General features: G+C 42.5%; 1 protein-coding gene across 1 annotated transcript in view; it reads right to left on the bottom strand.

The window, feature by feature from the left end:
* Window positions 1-14225, bottom strand: part of IL15 (interleukin 15) — a 62535-nt gene extending 48310 nt beyond the window's left edge. Inside the window, exon 1 of the mRNA XM_016123283.2 lies at window positions 13671-14225. Coding sequence (XP_015978769.2) covers window positions 13671-13944 — 274 coding nt within the window. The 5' untranslated portion in view covers window positions 13945-14225. The remainder of the gene's footprint in view (window positions 1-13670) is intronic.
* Between the last annotated feature and the right edge of the window lie 3763 nt (window positions 14226-17988).

The raw sequence follows: 17988 nt of genomic DNA, 5'->3' as shown, positions 1-17988 counted from the left end.
GTCTTGTTTCTAAAGCACTGTTTGCTGGGCCGCTTCCTGACAAGTAAACTAAACTTCTTGAGCACGTATAGCAAAGCATTAGTGCTCATAAAACTGCTAAGAGGCAGACTGTCCCTAATATGTAGCTTATCTGGCTACTGGCAGAATGCTCGGACTCGAGTTTCAGTGCGGTCTGTGTGGCTGCGGGTCCGTCTCTGTCCCGGAGTGGACGGCAGGGCTTGTTCCTTCCCAGGGCTGTGTCTAGTTACCTGGAACATAGCCAGGTAATAGCAGGTCTGCCTCTAGATCAGGGGTTGTAATCAATTTTATATCTTTACCTCCTCTTTCACTGGGCTCATTAAATATTCTTATTTAAATAGCAGTTCCCAAAACTACTACGAAAAGATTACCATTCCTTTCTTCTTTCTGATCTTTGGTTTTCATCTCTCTCTGTCTCTCTCTCTCTCTCTGTCTCTCTCCCTCTCTCTCTCTCTCTCTCTCTCTCTCTCTCTCTCTGTCTCTCTCTCTCTCTCTCTCTCTCTGTTTTTCTTTTCTTTTTTGTTTTGTTTTGTTTGTTTGTTTGTTTTGAAGGGGGCATGACAAAGAATAAGGGGTAAAGATGGTGGCTTCTTCTTATGCCAGAGCCATCCGCTATTAACCTAAATGCTCAAATTACTAACAAGAAGATTCTCTGACAAACACGGAAGGCGAATAAAGGAAATTGGAAAGTACTGTAGGATATATATATCATCTAGATTAGATTACAGCATAGAAAATGATCTCCGTTCAGTTACAGAACAGAGCCTTCCAGGCAACTAACATTAAACGCGTCACTATCGAGTGTTGGGGCCATAAACACTCATTGGTACAGTCACAGAATTTCTTTCCGGACTCGCGTAAACAGTGGTGGGGGTGGTTCCCTGACTCGCCTTTCACTGGACTCCGTGCAGACGACCCTCTTTCCATTCCAGTCATCATTAGCACATTACAATTTCCAAAACTGTAGTTCGTGTATTCAGATTGAAGACTCTTTGATAACATAGGGAGCCTCCCTAATCTTACCAAAACCATGGCATAACCTGGAAGCCCGGAGCCTTGGGCCCTGGTCTTGGTTCTGGCTTCACACAGCTACGTGGCCTTAGCAAGGCACTTCACATCTCTTAGCCCCAGTTTCTTTATTTTTAAAATCAGGTTGGACCGTGTCTGAAGTCGCTTCCAGTACCTAAGTGCATCTACGAGGGTCACAATTCAGTTATCACCATATGATTGAATTCATCCGCTTGCGTTAAGACTCAGATTTGACATCTAAGGGAATTCCTTTAGGGCAATCGTCTTAATTTTTCAGAAGAGAATGAAAATACAAAGAAACTACACATACTCTGCAGTTTTACAGCAAAAGGTAAAACTGGGGTTGACCATGTGTCGTAGGTCCCTAGTTTAATTCTTCACTAGCCTTTCGGCCAGTTAACAGGGAGCACAAGGTGCGTGCTCTGTGGTGTGCTGCCTTTTCATATCGGCTTCAATCTCAAAAGAGGTCTACCTCTCCCTCAAATCGAAGGGGCCACGCGACCACGTAGCAATGGCAATGACTGATGTGCTGTGTTAGATCTGGATCATTTTCATTTCATTCCTTAGATCCCACTATCTTGCACCAGCACCCGCAGCAAAATGTGGCTACGACGCAATTTACTTCACTTGCTTTCGCTCAGCGACTTTCGGGGTCAGAAGAGCTAAAGTAAACGTGCCACCCAAAACTGCTCTGAAACAAGTCTACTTCATCCTAACTCCCTGCAGCCCAGTCACCTTTCTACCCCGGAGGGTGAAAGGGTGGGAGTCCCACAATCTCCTTCTCGCTGTGGCTGGGCCACCTCACTTCTGCTCTCACGCTACGATCTTTGGAATCTTTGCAAAATGTGATTTGATGGTAAGACAGAGAATATCATCATATATTGTCATCATGTGTTTACATAGCTACTGTTTCCTGGAGGGATTAGTTGAGAGGAGGGAAAGCAATCAGCCCCAGACAGTTCCTAGTTAGCGGAGGAACCAGTGAGGGCAGCCAGCTCCCTCTTTGGAAATCTGTGCTGCAGGTTCCAGAGAAATAAGGCGGTTTTTGGAAGGCCAAGCCAGGCCTGGGACTGAGACCAAGACTGGGAAAACCTCGTGGGAGAGAGAAGGGAACTATATGTCGATTTGGAACTATGTGTCGATCACACGTGGACGATGAGATCAAGGGGAGGGTTCTAGCTACTGTTCCCCACTCGATTTCCCTGAAAGGCAGGACTGCGAGAAGCCTGCTTCACTGCTCTTAACCTTGACTGGTACTTGCTGTCTGAGCCTGGATCGTGGGGCATGCAGAACCTGAAAAACTGGCAACTCAACTGCATAAGTTCATCCCTCATTCCATCACTACCACGAGACAGACGGGTACCTGGAGCGAGACCCTGGGAAGCATCCCCAGGGAACAAGGTATTGAAAGAGTAGAGTCGTGGAGCTGTTAAATCCGGAATGCATCAAGTCTAGGCTCTTCAATCTGTCATTGTTTAGGAGAGCTTCTGGCATGTGGTTAGCCCACAGGGATTCTCAACCATAGCCGGGGAGCCGGTGCTTTATAAACTATGGAATTGAGAGTAATGTGCCTGGAATTAAGAAAGGTCGAGGTTCTAGAAGAGAAATACCTCAATATCAAATCTAAAAAGTATCTGAAGTTTTAGAGGTCCTTCACAAAACAATGAGAACTAGACTCTTGATTTCTAAGGGGTAGAATCTAAATATATAAACTACAGTTTTGTTTTTGTTTTTTTTTTTTTTTTTTACCTGACATCTGGGGTTACTGCAAATCTTCAAGTGACAAGGTAATGTTGTTATGACAGTGTATTTGTTCTATCGAATTCTCAGGAGAAGAGGCGCTAAATAAATTAAATATCAACTGTACTACATTTTTACAAAATCTCTCTCACCTTTTTTGTACGTTTGGAATTTTTTTTTCCAACATACTTGGTAAATAGATGAAGAAAGTGAAAGAATGTCTACTTGAAGGAATTTAGAGAACAGGGTGTGTTTGTTTCTATTTCCTCTCATTTACTGAAGCATTTATTTTGCGATTTATAAAGTTATCCTCTCAATAATAAAATTGGCATCAAATATTAAACAGTCCTATTTTTCTTTTCTTTTCTTTTTTTAGTTCATAGGCATTATCCTAATAATGAATGTAAAGGTTCTAGCTGTAACCTGGCCCAATGTGGACCCTCAGGAAGTTCTACTTCCCTTCCTGAATATGCTTGAAATGGTTTCCCAAAGGCTCTGTGATCACTCATGGTTAATTTCCAGTCAAATCCAGCCTTTTCTCAGAACCTTGTATAACTTGACCTTATATGTTATCAGCGATATGTGATTATTACTGACAACAAAAACAACTCTATTAAAGGTCTACTGTGTGAGGAGCGAGGCGCTAGGCACACAGGGAGGCAGCGCTCCCCAAACTTCAACTCTTCTAACTCCATCAGCACAATTTTTGTCGTCCTTTTCATCACCTTCATCATTTACCCGAGGGAGGCAATATGAACCTAGGTCGATATCGTAAAATACTGCGGATAATATTAGAACAGTATCTATCAGGTGGAGAGAGCACAAAGGGAGGATGGGGGGGTCCCTATTTCCAGGCGGCCAGAGAGTGGCGAAGCTGGAGTTTTGTCAGGAGAACTTTATAAGGAAGTGATTCTTTAAAGACAGGGAAGTTAAAAAAAAAAAAAAAAAAAAAGCTGATAGATACAAAGAACATATCCGTGGTTGCCAGAGGCTTGCAGGGAGGGAGTCGGTGAAATGGGTGGAAGGGGTCAAAAATTGCAAACTTCCAGTTATAAAATAAATACGTCACAGAGCTATAATGTGCCACATGGTGACTATAGTTAACAATAACACTATATTATGTATTTGAAAGTTGCTAAGAGAGCAAATCTTAAAAGTTCTCATTACAAGGGAAAAAAAAAAACCAGTATGTATGGTGATGTTAACTAATCTTATTGCGGTGATCATTTTGCCATTTTACATTATATTGCCATTAGTATTGAGTCATTATGCTGTACACCTCAAATTATTATAATGTTTGATGTCCATTTTACTGTAACTAAAAAAAAAAAAACAAAAAAATGAGTATGTAAGTTTAGGCATATAGGGGATATAAAATCCATCGTGAGAGCAGCAGACAGAGTGAATGTGACAGGCAAGCAAGGGCCGAAAGGTGTGGAAAGTCTAACATCCTCTCCTAAAGACCTGGAAACTGGCCAGCCTTTTCTGAAAGACATTCCCTGAACACCTCTTCATTCAGAGTGCCTAGCTTGGTCACAGACCATTCCCTCTGGTCTCCTTCAGTGACCTCGAACCTTTAATACAGGCGTTTGCCTCCTGAGGAAATTTGGCCATTGTTTCGGTCAATAATTCTTTACTATTAACTCACAAATAGCTCACCCAATCTTCCGTCCAGGACTTCTAATGAAGTACAAGACACATTCGGCTGTAGGTTCCTCTTTTATCTCAACCTTGATACTTGCAAAATCAAGTTCTTCCACTTCCCCACTGGGCCCCCCACATCTTGGTTGTAACCTATATCTGTTCCTGCAATGTTCATTTTTCCTTCCTCCCGAGATTAAAATCTTGGTCATCAGAACTCCTCCTGCACTATGCCTCTCCCCACTGAATTGTTGAAGTGCTTATAAGAGTGTCTAGCACATACTAGACACTCAAAACTATTTGTTGCTGAAGGAAATAAGTCAATTCAATAAATAAATAGAATGTATAAATAAATTACATCTTTCTTGAAATAGCTCTTCTTTCTACTCCCCATTACTTTTAATACGCCTTACCCTTTAATATCCACTCCGTAAATATTTATTACAGAATATCATGTTCCGGGCACTGACGGATGATGGAGATGTAAGCAGTGAACAAAATAACGAAAATGCATGCTTTCCAGTAGCTCACGTTCAAATAATGAAAATAAAACATATATAAGTCCCTAATCCCTTTTCTGAAAATCTTAAATCAAAAAGTCTCTAAAAATGGAATGTTTTTGCTTAATTCATTGGTTAGCCAAACATGAACTGAACTGACATAAGGCTACCCATAATCTGCCTCTATTTCATTTTTAGGGAGGTTCTTGAATCAGCTTGGTTGTTATATGGCATATAGTAAAGGCATTATATCACTATATTAGCCTGTTCTGCTATGTCTGCCATAGCAAATACTACAGGCTGGGTGACTTAAACAACAGAAACTTGTTTTCTCAGAGTCCTGGAGGCCAAAAGTCCAACAATAGTTGGTTTCTGGTCAGTCCCCCGCCCCCACCCTGGCTTGCAGAGATCCACCTTCTCACTATGTCTGCACACAGCCTTTTTTTCTGTATATTCTTACTAGCTCTTCCTCTTCAAAGAAGGACATCAGCCTTATCAGATTTGAGGCCCACCCTTATAACTGCCTTTAACCTTAATTACCTCCTGAAAGCTCTTTCTTCAAATACAATCCCACTGGGGGTTAGGGCTTCCACATATCAATTTGGAAGAAGCAAGCAAGAACATAATTCAGCCTATAACAATTACCCTTTGCAAAATCTGAAAAAAAAAAAATGTGAATTCCAAACACATCTTACTCTAAGGGTTTTGAATAGGGTCCTATAAACCTGGCAGTATGTCAGACAGTTATAGGTGTATGGAGAAGCGTTTGAGGAGGGTGCTGGTGGGTGTACAAGTTGAAGTACATCAGTCAGGAAAAGTCTCACTTTTTGAGCCAAGCCTGGAAAAAGGTAAGGGCGTGGGTCATGTCTGTGCAAACAGCAAATTCAAAGACCCTTACATAAAAACATAGAAATGCAAATTAAAACCACAATATCACCTCATACTTGTCAGAATGGCTATCAACAATAAATCAAAAAACAACACATGTTGGCAAGGATACGGAGAAAAGGGAACTCTCATACCTTATTGATGGGGTTACAAATGGGTACAGCCACTATGGAAAACAGTCCAGAGGTTTCTCAAAAAATAAAAAATGGATCTACCTTTTGACCCAGCAGTTGTACTTCCGAGTATTTATCCAAAGAAATAATTCATAAAGATCTATGTACCCCAATATTCATGGCAGCGCAATTTACAATAGCCAAGATATGGAAGCAACCTAAATGCCCATCAACAGAAAATTAGATAAAGAAATAATGGTTCATATATAGAATGGAATATTATTCAGTCATGAAAAAAATGAAATCCTACTATTTGCAATGACATGGATGGACCTAGAGGTTATTATGCTGAGTGAAATAAGTTGGACAGAAAAAGAAAAATACCATATGATTTCACTCATATGTAAATCTAAGGAACAAAAAGAACAAACTAATCAAAAATAGACGCACAAATATAGTGGACGATTTGGTGATGGACAGAGAGGAGCGAGTTCGTGGGGCTGGGAGAATGAGGTGAAGGGCTCGAGAAGTACAAATTCGTAGTGGATAGATGGTCACGGGGATGGGGAGCACGGCATAGGGAATGCAGTCAGCACTAATGTGATGGCCAGGTGGAGAGCCAGAGGAGAGAAAGAGCAATCAGGGGGATCGTTTTATAGACTAGATAAATGTCTAATCAATGTACTGTATACTTGAAACTAATTTTATATATATATATATAACCCATGTCTGGAGCCATCTCAGACAGTCCTTGACCTTTGGAGTCATACCAGTTGAGACCACTTACATTGCGGACGTAATGACGCACCATTGCCCCTGCTTTCTGTCCAAATTTCTAAGCTTGGAATCTTGAACAGAAAAAATGGTTCTTATTTATTTTAGTTCATTCCATAGTAATTAATAACTGACACAGAATCGATATAAGCCCTGTGTGAGACACACGTGTGGAGTAGGAAGGACCCTTGTGAGGGCGAGACAGGCGCTGATGAGATTATCATCGGGGGCTCTAGGGAGGGCGACTCACGTTAGGTACCCACTAGCAAGATGTTTGGCAACATTGTCGCCTGCCATAATATGGGAGGGAGAAAGAAAATGTCTCTGATGAACTTGTGGATTTGCCTAACATTTCTAAATGTGATAACTGGCTTCCTCTAGCTGTGCCCAGGATTAATCACAAGAAGAGAAAGATGAACTGGAGTGTTCAAGCAGAATTTACAGGAACTCATTCAACTCAAGACTTGCTAGGTTAGAAAATAAAACGTACTGTTATTCTTGCCTCTCTCGGCAGAAAAAAGATTCTGAAAGAAAGCAGTCATGGGGCAAAGTTCAAATCCAGTCTATTATTACCGTGTGCTCTCAGGCAAAAGATCAAATCAACTACGTGGCTGGAAGATGCCTCATTAAGACCTGGGAAAGATTAACGTATTTCCTCATAGACTGTCAGTGAAACAAAAGTGCTTTTAGAAACCCCAAGGGCTTCCCCTACATGATTCTGACTTGTAGCCAAAGCAAAGAGGAACCTGTCATAAGTTTTGTAGATGTCTTTTTTAAGGGAGTTGAGCTTCAGTAAAATTCATAGAAAAGTACTACCAGCCAAACAAGAGAAAGAACGCCGAGGTCTCTAGATTCTTAACTCTCTATGAGCAGGAAGCAGCCTTCTCAACTGCTAAGGGGAACTATTTCTCATGGAAAAAGAAGAATGAGTAGAGGGGCCTTTTAACTTTCCAGCCAGCCCAGCTGAGGTGCCAGCCATATAAATGAAGTGATCTTCTTGGATATTTTATCTCCAGCAGCCTAAGAGGAACCAACCAGCTGAAGGTAGCCCACATGGCAGAATCATGACAAATAAAAAATTATTGTGTGTGTGTGTGTGTGTTTTTAAGCCATTGATTTCTGGGGGTGGGGGGGGTGTTGTTTTGCTGTTTTGTTTTGTGGGTTGGTTCGTTGGTTTTTTAATGCAGGCAGAGCAGGTAACTGAAAACAGATAACTGAAACATTCCGGTTCCTGCGTTGTGCTGAGGAGGAAGAAGGGGTTAAGTGCGGCAGCAGGGAGACCAACTCTTACTATAATACCGTGAGACATGATGACAGTGGTGGCTTGAACCCAGGTGACAGCAGTGAAGGTGGTGAGAAGGTCAGAGGTGGCATCCGGTTTGAAGGCACAGCCAAATAATTTAGTAGCAGTTTAATGTGAGGTGAGAGAGAGAGAGCTGTAAGGACAGCTCCAAGGTTAACTGATTATGCAGGCAACTAAGAGAATGGAATTGCCATCAAGTGAGATCAGGGAGACAGAGGGACACGCAGTTTTGGGGGTTAAGTTAGGAATCCAGTGAGTACTAGATATCCAATAAAGGATGTTGAAAAGACTGCTGGATATCAGAGTCTGGACTTGGGAGACCTCCAGAGGTATGACTGGAGATATAAATCTATTAATCATGAAGGCATTAAAGCCATCATCATCAAGGGAGTGAGTACAAACAGAGAACAGGCCTCAGGCCTGGACCCTTGACCTCCTGTATTTAAAAGGCTAGAAAAATGAACCAGCAAAGAAGATAAATAGGTGCTGGGAAGGTAAAAGGAAATAAGGAGGAGCGGGGGAAGGTGGCCTGCAAGCTAAACGAAGAACTCTCTCACAGGTCTTGCACACAGGAAGAGAACGGAGCACTAACCACTGCATTTAACATGGGGGGTATTGGAACGTCTACCAGGCACATTCTCAGTGGGACAGGGGGGCTGGCAGCCTGGCTAACTCAAGAGCGAATGAGAGGAGAGGAATTAGAGACGGAGCACAGAGCTGACTCTGAAAGTTTCCATAAAAAGAGGGCAGAGAAACCAAGTGGTGGCTGGAGAGAGACATGAGGTCGAAAAGAGAGGGGTTTTGTTTTGTTTTGTTTTGTTTTGTTTTGTTTGTTTGTTTTTAATGGGAAAAATTGTAGCATGGCTGTAAAAGAGAAAAAAATAGTGACGACACAATGAAAGAATGAATTATTGAAGCTGAGCCCTCGAGCAGATAACGGGAACGAGACTGTCCATCTGAAAGACTGCCGTGAATGCATGGCTAGTTTCCTTATCTGCGATTTGTTTTTCTTCAAAAAATTGTGCCTCAGACTAATTTTCCTAAAATACTTTACTGCATTATAAAAAACATTTTATGTTTTTATTACAATATTCTAGCATTGTTTTTGCTGTCTTACTTAAGTTTTCTTCCCGTTTCACATTTCTCTGCTTAGCTGTCAGGCTGCTGAATGATCTAACTCTCACAGAAGTCAACACCAGTCGACCATGTGACCAGCCCCTTGGCTGGACACATGAGACACATTGTTCTATCTTTATCCAAAATGTAACTGTAGAGATAAACAGGTACCGAGAGGAATCTACAGAGATAAAACAATTATAGGGGATAAAGACAGCGCCACATAAATGCATGTAGGGAGAAACTTGTTCTGCCTGAGCCATGGGACCGGGCAGCCAAAGTGACAGAGGGCGGGCGTTTTGAGCAGGACGCAGGAAGGCTGACAACACCTGACGTGAGGAGGAAGAGCAGGTGTGTCTAGAGCACAAGAAGGGTGAGTGGGGCTGAGCCTGCACGAGGAGCCTGGGCTCCAAAGTCTGGCCAACCCCCCAGCCCAGTTAGAACCTATTCCCCCTGCGAGGCCTGCTCGAGGCCTACTTGAGCCCGGACGCCTCTAGCAGACAGGCTCTGTTCTGTACTGTCCCCGCCCCACCCGGCCCACACAGCACCCTACGCTCCGTTTCGAGCACCAGGAGCCATGGGGACCCCGAAACAAAGGGGCGTGGGCGAACAAGGTCAGAGCTCTTCAAAGTGAAGTAGAGGCACTCCCGGGACACCCGCAGCTTTGCAGGGTCTGCGCAGGTGCAGAGAGTGCTGAAAGAAACCGCTTCCAGACCCGCTATTTCCATAGCGACACGCCTGACATGTGCCTGAGGCGAGCCAATTTCTAGCAAGTTCTCCTTTCCCTCTTCCCCTTTCACCAGAACGCTTCTCCTGATTCATGAAAGAAAGGCATAGCTCTCCCCGTCCAGAACGTTCTCATGGGCCTTCCCCCTCCAGGGCCTCAACGAAAGGGGCGGTTTGAAAAACTGATATTAGAGAAACTTTCTTTAATGAAAGGATTGACAGCGACACTACCCATATCTACATCGATCATCTACGTTTCCAGTACAGTTGGGTTTTCATGCCTAACAATTACTTACCAAAAGTTAAGGAGTTATTTTTTGTTAATTACATACCAATAATATTTCAAGTCACATAAAAAATAGTTTTTCGCAATCAAATTACTTAAATTCAAATTCACATATTTATTTTTATTGCGGAGGAGCGAGGAGAGCAAAGAAACTGGAAATGTATATTGTAAAACTGCTAACCGTAACATGTTCGGTTAAAGAGCAATCATTTGAAAGTTTTAGAGGTCAGCGCTAGCAGTGTGCATGGGGCGTTCTGTTTCTCAAACTCCCATTAGGAGGCACATGGGCACGATGCCCAGCGAGGACAACGGAAGTGTCACCGGTCCCCTTTCATGTCACTGTCATAAGTGGAGCTTCCTCCCACCCCTGACCTTGCAACCATTACATCTTCCTCTCCTGGGGTTGTTTTCAGTTTCATTTCCTTTATCTGACACTTTCTGTTACTCTCCTGATCTTTTCTGCACCCTATCAGCACTTGGAGGAATCTGACTATTTGGAGAAGAAACAACTATGTATTGCTAGAACATGATCAGCTAATAGGTAGGAATTCAGAGATTTCTCTCCATTTTACGTGGTTTGTGTACAGTCCTCTGCCCTTCTAATAATGACCGCCAAGACACCAGTAGACTGGAAGTGAGATAAAACACTGGAAAATATATTCGAACAAATGCCCTGCCTCCTGATACAAAATGTGTACGAATAATATTGTTGAATTGAACTGAGATCCAAGAGCCTCTCATTTCCTATTTCTGATTCCAGCACTGAACAACATTAAAAAAAAAAAGGATACCAATTCTTGACATAAAGCAAAATAAAAAATAGCAATGAACATAATAGTTATATGGTTATAATCGTTAATTAGTAAATTCACTATTAAATAGTTGAGAACACATCCCAGTACCAGCTAACACCCCAAATGATCTCCCAACTCTCCTATGAAATGTTTCCATCCAATCCATCAAATAGGGTAGCAGCGAGCATTTAAACAGTGTTCAACCTCAACAGCCTCGTAAAGTTGTATGAAACCACCGAGTGATTATTGCGGAGGAGCGAGGAGAGCAAAGAAACTGGAAATGTATATTGTAAAACTGCTAACCGTAACATGTTCGGTTAAAGAGATTAAATCTAAGAGCTAACACTGAACCAAAACAAGAAGCCAGCTTCTTCCAACCCTCACACCACAAAGCCTTCTGACAGGGAGCCTCCCAAAGGGCTGACTACACCACCTCGGGGGCGCTCTAATGGAAGTCTTCTGCGCTGATCGCTCCATGAAGCCCAGGCTTCTCCTTGGATGGATGAATAGAAAGGTAGAGTGATAGAAACAGACATATAGACCCATTCACATTCGCCTACTATCCGTCAAGCTCCGCCATCAACACCTGATGAAAAGCAGACAAGTGTTTTCATTCAGGAGTCACAGAAGAAATTTCTCCAAAGAACCAAGCACATATAGACATTCACATGAATATTATTTAATCATGAAAGTAATTTTTAAATATATGACTAATAATGTCAACCGCATAAACACCAACTAAGCATTACTTCATTACTTTCAAACCAGCCTTCTATCATTATGACACCTCATCAAAATGAAATAGTGGTCGGTCGTCACTGTCAAAATGTGGGAAGTATTTCTATGGAAATAATATCATAATTCATAAATACCAGTGGTCTTAAACCTGTCTGGGTTCAAATCCCAGCTCTATCACTTTCTAGCCGTACCTCTGGGCAAGTTATTTAGCTCTATGCTTCCATTTCCCACCACTACATGTTTATTATAACAATTTTAAAAATACATACATACTTGGAACAATGTCTAGCACATAATAAAAACTCAATAAATTAGCTAGGATTAATATTATTCCCCATAATTCAAGTTGTGGGCCTAAAGACAGTACTCTCTGTATTATCATTAACTAACCTTTGAAAGAATACTTGCATAATGAACAAAACTTAACAGTAAGGGTAGGAAGAAAAGGACAAACTTCTAAGTTTTAAAATATTTTAAAAACTGTTATAGGTCTGGGACTCATTTAAAAAGCTGATTAGAATTATGATCTTTCCCCTCAGAAAAATCCACTTTTATGCACATTTCAAGACTTCATACACAACCTTCCTGAGGTCTGCTGAGATGGAGAATTTTCTAGGGATTAAAAATCCTTCGATTACCAAATTCTATTTCGATAAACTTTAAACCACTGTTTTTTTTCCCATTCTCCAAAGAAGTTTATAAACATGAGTTCCATTGACAAACATTATGTCCTGTGACATGCGGTTGTTGACATTTATATATTAATTCTATGGATTAAAACAAATAGAATCAAACTGTTTTTCTGAAACCCATCAGTAATCTGTAGGAAAACTGCAAATTCCAGAAATATAGTTTCAGATTAGGTTCTAGAGTTCCCACTTCGAATCAGCAGAGAGCAGTGAGTCCAGAAGTATGCAAACACTCTGCTATCAGACAGGTTCCGAACCAAGCAGCCAACCCAATCCCTTTCCGTCACTCTGTCACCGAGCAGATAGCACTGCAGGAAAGGTCATTCGGAGTATGACTAAAACTTGGAGAAAACAAAGAGAGAGAACTATAAGGACATAACATTAAAACAATCCTAACAAACCTTCAGAACTTTCTGAGATTTCCTAACTTTATGAAGTAAAATTTTAAAATTCTCATTGCTTTTTCAATCTAAAATGGCTAATGCTCTTATCTTCAGTCTTTTCTTTTATATCTCTTTACAGTCTCTCTTCGTTCTCCCTCCATCTACCATGCCCTACTTTTTAATAAAAGGACAGGAGTTTATACAATTTAATCTATATTGTATCTCGATGCAGGTGGAACAGTTCACCTTGTGGCCTCCGCACAGCAGAATGCTGTGGCCGTCCAGATCTGATCTGCTTGTTCAATCCAATCGATAAAGCCTTTTTAGGCACGCTGACAAGACGAAGATGCCTGTCAGTCGGCGGTGTCATAACCTTACAAAGTAGCTTCAAAAAACACAATAGTAAACAGCCAGTGACAACCAGTTCACTTCCAGTTTCAAAACTTCTGACTCACCCTACGTAAGAATCTGTAATAAGCATCATTTAAGAACAACCTTACTTTAAACACATGTTGACGTTAACGAACTCTTAAATGCATAGAATTACGTAGTTAAATTCAAATAAATTGTATACACTTGCACCACGTGGTCTCAATACTTGAAGAACTTAACTGGATTTTCATTTAAAGCCACCTTGAATTAGGATTTGATTGCAATACCAGCCTCCTGCATTTCTTCCAAATTTCTAATACTACTTTTCTAAGAGGTGTTTTGCTCTTAGAAATTTGGAGCTAATAATAGAGACCCAGGCCTGACAGCCAAACGGCGACCATGCCTGCGAATTCCAGTCCCCAGGAAGGCAGGTGTCCCGATCAGACGCAGGAGGGCCATCTGATTTTGCAGGAGAGACAGTGACGCGCAGGCTCGAGCCATTGGCTCTGGCCGGCGGGGAGTGTGAGAAGAGGCAGGGAAGAAGCGGGGAGCAGCGGTACCTTTCTTGAACTTTCTGAGCTCGGCTGGTGCGGAACTCAGCGCTCTGTGCTGCCAGACCTCGTCGGCTCCGCACCCCGCAGCTCGGCGGGGGTGGCCGGGCGCACGTCCCGCGCTGCTCCAGCCCGCGGCGCCGGCAGCGCGCAGAGCGGAGCGCACCGGGGAGCCCGAAGACCCGCAAGTGGCCGAGCGATCTGCGCGCGCTGGAAGCGGAGGATGGCGAGGAGAGCCCACGAGAGAAATAAAGGGGCAGAACGGGGGAAACCTCTGCACCATGCGAAGTGAAAAACTGAAGTCGTGGTCAAGTGTTTCCCCCCGGGAGGGCGGGGCCGCGGTCGGGGGCGACGGGTGGGTCCTGCTGGAGCTGGGAGGCGCCCGAGGCGGAGGCTTTCGGGGAAACTTCTACCGCCTTTTGCAGCACCACCTCCTCCTCTCCCAGCGCCGAGACGCAGAGCTCTGTACCTCCATCGAGTCCGGGCTGCAGAGTGCCGGACGAGCGGGCAGGGCGGGCGGCGGCAGCGAGCGAGTCAGCTGGGCTTCCCCTGGCGCGCTGACCAGGGAGTCCCAACCCCCAGAGAAAAGAAAAGTGAAAGAGGAAAGAGGCTCAGAAGGGGAGATAAACATCTCCGGCGGCCGCGGGGGGGGGAGGGCGGGACGGTGGCAGCTGCTGGATGACTAACCTAGGTGACGCGGCTCCCCGTCCCCTGAGCTGGCAAGCCCACTGGCGAGCCCGGAGGGCTGGCGGGAGGCGGTCGCGGAGCGCCGGCGCCCAGCCCCGGCCTGTCCCGCCTTGGGTACCTGCAGAGAAAGCGCCAGGAGGCGTCTCGGAGCCCGCCCGCCGCGTCCGCCGAGCCGGGCATGGTGCGGGAGGCTTCCCGGTGAAGCCCGGAGCCCCCCGCGCGGTGCGTGGCCACACCGCCCAGAAGAAAGGGGGAAATGCTTTGGATCAGGATGGGCGGCTACTCCACCCAGACCAGCCCCATGGCCCGCCGCGCAGGCTGGGGGAAGGAAGGCTCTGAAGTCCTAATAGAGAAAACGATGGAGGAAGTCACCTGGGTAACTACTTTGTCTAAAGCAGTTGGCACGGAGGGTGAACTTGAAGGCACGAGCCTGTCTGCTGATCAATTTGCCAGTCTAGTGAGGAATGGGGTGAGAACATTAGACACATGGTCCGAGGGGACCGTGTGAGGTGTTGTCATTGCATTTTGCAGTTGAAGGAAGGGACTGATACTTTGAGCCGAGTGATCTGCATGCCACACAGAGTCAGCGGAAAAGGCCTTGTGCCCAGTTTTGGAAGCACTCTAAAGAACCGCGCGCACACGTGAATTACCGAAAATCCCTAATAAAAAGGTGCTTCTCCAGATTTTTCAGTTACGTCATAGAGAAAAATGATAAGCCTCCCTGGAGCTTAGTAAAACATTAGCTACGTTTTCTTTGCATTTAACACATATGTTAAAAAGAAAACAAAAATATTGGAAGTGAGTTAAATACTAAGTGTGCATAAAGTTCATGTAAAATCGGTTCACATTTTTCTGAAACGGTTAAGCTCTAGATAGTCACTAACAACAAAATAAGAGATATAAACATTTAAAATCGTTTTTTACATTTAAAATCTTACCGTAGTTGGAAATTATATTTAAAGAAATGAAGCAATCATTCTTTCCTGTTCAAGATGATGTAAGTTGAATATTCGTGTGATGATGCCAATGATTTCAAATTCAATCAGACTTTTTTTGTAGCAATACGCTGAAGCTGTAATTTGAAGAATGAGCATGCATTGGGAGAGCAGTGCATCTGGACCGGACTAAAGGACTAAAGTGCGTGTGTCTATGGGAATATAGAGATATGGGATGGAGAAGTGGATCTGTGTCCACAGCCTCCACTTGGACTGCTGCAGAGCTTCTTAGGCTCCTGCAAGGTAAATTCATCCCAGAGCTCCTTCAGCACCCCCCTGTTGATGCTGTGTGCTCTGCAGTTGGTGGCAGAAGATGTCCACACAGTAAGGTACATCACTGACCACACTCAATGCCAACTAGCACAGCCAGGGGACACATCATCACGTCCTCGATTCTGTCGCATTTGTGCTGCCCAAGAATTGGAAGAATCTGCTCTTAGCTGGGGTTCAATGGCCTGTGGGCTCCAGAATCTTGCCAGGGTCAGCGGTCCCCAGGGCCAAGGGGAATGAATGGCTGGCGGCACACTGTTAATATGTAGCCGCCTTGAATGTTCTAAGCTACTGGAGAGTTTTCACGACATTTTCTGACACTGATGGTAACTTTCCTTATAGAGCTGAGCTTTAAAGCACAATCTGACTACACAGGATAATAAAATTGGTCTACAAATATGGATCAAACTTCTAATATATGTAAGTTCTGGAACAAGATGGGCCAAATGATCTACAAAATATTTAGTCAGATAAGGGAAATAAAATAACAAAGTGAAATGAAAAATGATTATAACCATAAGATATGCTTTTCCTGTCAAATACATAGATCAAATTTGTTTTTATAATTACAGAAAAAATATTTTTCAATTAGTTATATAAGTCACTGAAGCTCAATGAAGTTGGGTTTTCAGCATAATTTGTTTTTGTTGCACTGTGTACAAACAGAAAAGTCTAATATATACGATTCTAGTATTTCAGTTGCCACAGGCTGTTTGGTGAGATACTGAAAATTACTCACACCAATGAACAAGTAAATGCCACTGTAGAAGTTAAAAGCAAAGACTAAGATTGATGAAATAATTTGAAACTGCCTTAAGATAACTAATAAAACTGTAATATGGAAAGATGTAAAAAACTCACAGAAGTGACCATAATAATATTCCTTTGAATTTAAAGAATTAACAATAAAATTATAGATTGATAAAATTTTACTGTCTGATTTTTCATTCCAAAGACAATGTGTTTGGCAATTGGGCAGTTATTTTTAAAATAAATTACTAATAAATGTTTTCTATACCTTTTAAGAATATGTGGAAGGAGCTAAGTCAGCTCATATGATTTAATGTTCAAATCCCATGACTATGACTCTGTTTATGGTTCTCCTAAGAAAAAACTGCAAGCCAAGAACAAGTTGATCTTCTGGTCCTTAAAAAATGTGGCCCAGGACACCCCAAGTTTTCATATTGGTTAAAGCATACGTGAAATACACTCTTACCTCAAGTTTGCTCCCCACCTCTGATTTTTTAAAGAGGAACACTCTTCCTCTTAAAGATTACTTAAGTTTTCAAGAGCTTCTCAGGTTAAGTTTTCAAGAGCTTCTGAGGTTAAGTTTTCAAGAGCTTCTAAGGTTATGGCTTGTTCAGAGTTGGAACAGTACTAATTGGTTAATACTTCTATAGTTCCTACAATGTGTCCCCAGGTGCTCACTAAGCACTAATATAAACTCATTAAACCCTCACAGCAACGCTATGAGATATAAACTGTTATTATCTCCATTTTACAGATGGAGAAACCGAGGCCCAGAGAAACTACAGGACCTGTTTAATTGTGCAATTGAGTGGCCCAGCAAAGATCTGAACTCAGGTGGTATAGCTTAAATACACATCCCCTACTTTCTGCCACCTCTAAATTGACAAGCACCCACCACTGCTTCTAAAACAAAGTTCATGAGGAAAAATCCATTGCCTCTCAAGCAGTATCTCTGGGTCCGATTTTATTTGCTCCAAAGTAATTTTAGCCATCACTAAGGAGGAAACTCATCAGTTCTCTTGAATTCATGCTTCCTGATCATATTGTGTTTCTGTAATGAAATTGCTGTGAGTGTTACAGCCCTGTTTTAAACATAGGTTATTTGAATAAAATGACTGACAAAAGGCTGGTGGAGTTAGAAACAGCAGGACTAGTAGCTGACAAATTCTGGCTGGTTCCTATTAGAGAGAGATGATTTTGTCTGAACTGAAGTGTAAGAGTGTACCCACAGAAAACCATAAAAAGGATACCTAGTTTCAAGCTAGAGGTGAATTAAAAACAAATAATAACATACTTAATTCATAACATATTCAAAGTATGAGAAATCTTATACATTTTGTTACTTAGTAAGAGGTAAAAGTGTTTAAATAAAACCAAGAGATGATGTAATGTGCTAACAGTACTATTCTGAACAGTCTTTTAAGGCTGACCTTATCACTCGAAATCTAGTTAAATCCAATTACCTTACTTAGATTTATAATATATGAGTGTATCTTTATCTATAGTTATATCATACAATATAGAATATATTATTAACTCACTCCTAAGGCTATCTTATACCCATGCTTTCTATTCCAAGCATGACTTATATCCTAGATTTAAACAAGAATCGTGTTTAACAGGTT

The sequence above is a fragment of the Rousettus aegyptiacus genome, unplaced genomic scaffold (genome assembly GCF_014176215.1).
Source record: "Rousettus aegyptiacus isolate mRouAeg1 unplaced genomic scaffold, mRouAeg1.p scaffold_m13_p_16, whole genome shotgun sequence".
In the NCBI taxonomy this organism is placed as follows: domain Eukaryota; kingdom Metazoa; phylum Chordata; class Mammalia; order Chiroptera; family Pteropodidae; genus Rousettus; species Rousettus aegyptiacus.
This window is presented reverse-complemented; position numbering and strand designations above follow the sequence as displayed.